Raw genomic sequence first — 4,504 nt, 5'->3', positions numbered from 1 at the left:
GAGGGGGAGGAAAAGGGGGAGGGGAAAGGGAGGGGGAGGGGGGAGACAGGAGAATGGGTCAGAGCCGGCAAGTGTCTGATAGCTTGTTTTTCTAAGAAAAAAAAAAAAGCTTCAAAATATGTCTGCCTGTCTCAACCAGCATAGCAAGTCTCCTTAGCTTTAGGGCCAAGGTTGCCTCGCACGTTTTCCTGTCTTGTACTATTTGCTTTAACTTAAATCTCGCTTATGGCAACCTAACACCCAGTAGCAGAAAACACATAAGCAAGCATGACTTTCTGCTGGCTAAAATCTCTTCATAGGCATTTCCGACTCAGATAAATCGCTGAGAAAAGCCTAGCCTGACGCCCGGTAAGACCAGAATTCTTCCTAAAAGTCTTCGGTCTCCAAACTACTTTCATCCCTCTACCTCTCGGAGGAAAAAAAACCACACCCACACATCAGCAGATGATGAGAAAGGTGTCTTTATTGGATGATTCTGTTAAAAGGCGTTTTTTGTCTGCTGAGGATCTTACAGGAGTCATCAGGGCATACCCACCACCAAAAAGTCACGGATGACTGTCTTATGACCTCACTAAAACAATGGGCAAATTGCAGAAGCATTTTGGGGGAAATTAATAAATAAATTAGGGGGAGGATGCGGGGTGTCCCAGTTCCTGGGGCTTTGGAGGCCTTCCAGCTGATTCTATCTCCATAGTCTGGGCCCTTTAAGAATGTACCATTTCCTGGAATTCTAGAACAGAAGAGGTGAGAACAGGGTCAGCCAGGATGGCTTGGTACTTTACAGACTTGCTATGGCCAATGAGAGTTCTGAAGAGGAAAGGGAACGAAGCAGATTGTCAGATGATGGGCATGGCCCCCTCCAAGGGCACAAAAGGAAGAAAAGGTGTCACTGCCCACCGGTCCTGACACTCTGCAGCATTCCATCTTCCTGCCTAATCTAACAAACATCTTTAGCTTTTCGATAGAGCTCCTTGTGTTAGAATTTGCCAACCCAGTTATTTCTCTCTGACAATGAGTGAATTCAGTATAGTGGCCCATCACAATCTGTGCTCACTCAACCTTTTGTCTGGTCAATTCAGGACAGAAATGGGAGGTTTTCTTTTTCTATTAAGTAGCTATGTATTGCATATTTAGGAAACATTTAATAGAGCGGGACTTTGAACTAACTTTTCTTTACTGAACCCTAAGCTTACCCCCCCAAATTTATATTGCTAAAAGATAATAGTAATAAGGTGTGCATGCTACAGACTGAAACTGAAAACTGGGTATTTGCTTTATATTTATCGGTACGCTTTGCTTATTTGGAAGTCTTTCATGGTTAGGTTTAAATAAATCAACTTTCCCTTACCTAAGTTATTTTTCTGACCTATCCATACAAGGTGCGTTAAGTCCCATGTAGTAAGTTATAGTGGTATCATCTTGAATAGATTTTTAAAATGAGGGTCTAAAGTAGCAGTTTTACATTTTAATTAGTACCACCATAAGAACCACATGTAAGATCTCCTGAGTTGACATGCACAAAGTAGGTGAAAATCATGTAAGCAGCATGACAAAATCAGATAAACATAATCCTACAGCCATGCAGTTATGCTAAAATTTGAGTATAAGGCTCTGCATACAGAAGACTGCGTAAATGATGGTTGATTTATTTGTTCTCTAATATTTCGGGCTACTGCCAATAAAATGTATTTGTTTAAACCCTTGAAAGCTAAGAGGCTTTCCTACTCAAGTCAGTGGACTCTTTACTATGAGACATACTTGAGAATGTCAGTCCTTCCCTTATTCAGAGAGACTCACATCCCACTGGTGGAGATTCCTTACATTATTTTCAGGGTGCATTAGGGTGTCTTGCAAATAATTGGCCAGGAAAGTAGCTAGTATCCTGGTCAGGTGAAGAGTATTTTCTGGTTCATAGACAGTGACCAGTGGGACCAGCTTCTATGGTACATCCCCAGGCATCATGCCAGGGTCTTGACATACATCATTTGCATCCTCACTTTAGTTCTATTTTGCAGATGAGAAGACTGAGGCTCAGCAAGGTTAAGAAAGGGGGATTTTAACCCATATCTGTCTGATCTCATGGCCTAAGCTCCCTGCCCCAGATGCTGCCTGAGCTAAAGTCTCTTATGCCGTGTACAGGTGTGAACATACCATCAGCCCCAATTTTCCCGTCTCCATCATTATCTGCAGCCGCCATCAAGGACTTGGTTTCTGACTCGGTCAGTTCTCTAGCACCACTCTCAAACTTCTGGAGGAAAAACCTACAGGATAATAAAGATTGAGGGGACTGTATTGAAAACCCACACACATTTCTATGCTCACCCCTTTCTCTTGAAGCAAACCGTCTGTTCCAGCAGTTGCAATGATCAGTCAAGATCTTAGCAGGCAAAGGTTTCCTTCATTGTAGAGACTAACGGTGGGCATTTTGTTTTAAAACATCTTTCCAGGATTTTGTTATAAGTCCGTTTGCCCAAGAAAACCTCTAAGACTAATGAAATTTTGCACCCACAGTCTTTGGTGCCCATGTTTAGTGTTTTGCGTGGGTAGATATGTGGTCCACCGACTCACGTTCTTCCCTTTCATGAGGATCTGCTCATGGCTGGACACTGAAGGATACTTAGGAGGCTGGCCCCTACTACACCCCAGCCCCAGCTAGCAATGTTGGGGTGCCAGACAGGCTTAGGACAAAGCTTACTTCAGCTCTTCTTCATCCAGGTACCCACTCTGGTCGTTGTCTATGAAACGAAAAACGTCCTTCACCTGACTGGCTGACATCTTGGCGAGGCCCGATGTCTGGAAGAATTTTTGGGGTTCAAAAGTATCCGGGTCTGAAGAACAGAGAATGGGTTATTCTGATGCTCACTGGATTGCATTCTGTCTTTGGGCCAAAGTGCTGAAAACATAGGTTATTAAAAATACTACTTTTCATAATAGCATTGAGCTACAGACACCGAGATTTTGAGTCAGCCAAGACTGGATGGCTTTGTGCTCTCATCTCCTTTCCCCCTTCCCAGCTTTCCCTCTCCACTTGACTTTGTCCGTCTCCCCTTCTCTCGCCTCCTCTCCTCTGTGCCTCCCCCTGCTCTTCTTACTGGCTGTGTATCCAAGATGCCAGCATCACTGGTCTAGTTGGTGGGAGAAGTGCAATCATGGGATTCAAACAGGCTACGTGGCATCCACCGATTCCTTTTTTTCACGTTTAGTAAGTTTCTTTCACCTTACAGAAATGTGATCGTATGTTCAGAGCTCATATTTTTATCATTGTAGTTATCTAGTTAATAAGTTTTTCTCTGATCCCGTGAATTTTCAGCAAAGTTCACATTTTAATTTTTGTAGCTTTTCGGGAGGTAGAGGTACGTGAGAGAAACCCACCCCTGCCTTGTTTCCACTTTACCTTGGCACTCCTGCAGGGCTGCTGCAATGTCATCAGCACTAAGGACATCTGTGATGCTCATTTTCCACCTGTTCACACAGAATAAACAAGATGTGGTGAATGGCAAGCAGAAACATGCACGTCTGGGGGGACCACAACCCCCCCACCCCCAGGCCCACAGAAAATGCAAATTTGTTGAAAAATTTTAAAATGTGATAAGCATAGTATTGTATTAAGAGCTGGGACAGAATATCCAAATAAAAACCAAATATCAAGAAGATCCCAGTCCCCTGTGTCTCAGTGCCCTCTCCTGAATGGAGTTAAAGATGAAATTTAAAAATACAACCTAAAGAACAATTCGATTCTGTTTTCTTGTAAAAATTATAATTACATCATCGACCACTTACATAGGCATCTACAAACCATTCAGAAGTAAACCATGTTACAAATGCAATAGCATTTTAACACACCAGCCAGAGAAAGGCAGTGTTGCAAATTCCATTTAGGGAAGGATAGAGCTTGGGCTGCTTGTAGACTTTCTATGGAAGGGTTGCTATCTGTCCTGAAGGATGGGAATCAGAGACATCAAAAAACCCATCTACCAGAGATCAAAATCCATCCATGTGTCAACTCCATGGGAAAAGAGAATCTGAGCACAGCATGCACCAACCTAATATGAATGCGTGTAAGAAAGAAGAGTCTGGGGTCTGGTAGGTCCACCAGCTACTCACCGTTTTAGATTTTCCTCTAAGAAGAATCAGGGAAAAGCGTTGAAAGAGCCAAAAAAAAAAAAAAACAGATGCGGTTTTGCTGCCTTACTGACCTACCTTATATAGGACTGAAAAAGCGATAGTAAGAACCTCTCAGATTTCCTTTTCAAGGATCAGGTGGACGTAGCTCAGATGTCTTGCTTTACTAATTAAACCTCTTTTTTTTTTTCTATTTATATCTCAAGGGAATGTGGGTGGGAACAGCAAATTTTCAAAAACAAACCTCAACAAGCCTTAAGGAAGGTTTCGATTCTGCAAACCAACCCTGCTGGCAAAGCGTAAAGGCACCACAGCCCTGGTAAAGAGGAGACAGTGGTTGAAGTGAGGTAAACACCTCTGGAGGTGCTCTGTAAACTGAAAA

At 42.9% G+C, this 4,504-nt stretch overlaps 1 protein-coding gene across 2 annotated transcripts; it reads right to left on the bottom strand.

Moving 5' to 3' along the window:
• Nucleotides 1–466: 466 nt before the first annotated feature.
• Nucleotides 467–4,217, bottom strand: OCM2 (oncomodulin 2). Of its 2 annotated transcripts, none has more exons than XM_060032442.1 (5): nt 4,044–4,217; nt 3,395–3,462; nt 2,696–2,828; nt 2,152–2,261; nt 467–730 (listed from the first exon to the last, which is right to left on the bottom strand). In XM_060032442.1, the coding sequence occupies exons 2-5, from the start codon at nt 3,453–3,455 to the stop codon at nt 705–707; spliced, it is 330 nt and encodes a 109-aa protein (XP_059888425.1). In that variant the 5' UTR covers nt 3,456–3,462; nt 4,044–4,217; the 3' UTR covers nt 467–704. The 2 variants fall into 2 exon arrangements, with proteins under 2 accessions (XP_059888425.1, XP_059888426.1); XM_060032443.1 differs by having other exon boundaries at nt 4,105–4,200.
• Nucleotides 4,218–4,504: the final 287 nt, after the last annotated feature.

Source organism: Delphinus delphis, chromosome 15 (assembly GCF_949987515.2).
Source record: "Delphinus delphis chromosome 15, mDelDel1.2, whole genome shotgun sequence".
In the NCBI taxonomy this organism is placed as follows: Eukaryota; Metazoa; Chordata; class Mammalia; order Artiodactyla; family Delphinidae; genus Delphinus; species Delphinus delphis.
The sequence above is the reverse complement of the archived record's forward strand: the minus strand, read 5'-3'. Positions and strand labels throughout refer to the sequence as shown.

Excerpts from the sequence above, each read along its gene's own strand:
- OCM2 (XM_060032442.1), bottom strand. The coding sequence starts at position 3,455 with ATGAGCATCACAGATGTCCTTAGTGCTGATGACATTGCAGCAGCCCTG. Across the intron at positions 2,829-3,394 it reads AGCCCTGCAGGAGTGCCAAG|ACCCGGATACTTTTGAACCC; the intron begins GTAAAGTGGAAA and ends TCTGTTCTTCAG. Across the intron at positions 731-2,151 it reads CGGGAAAATTGGGGCTGATG|AATTCCAGGAAATGGTACAT; the intron begins GTATGTTCACAC and ends CTTCTGTTCTAG.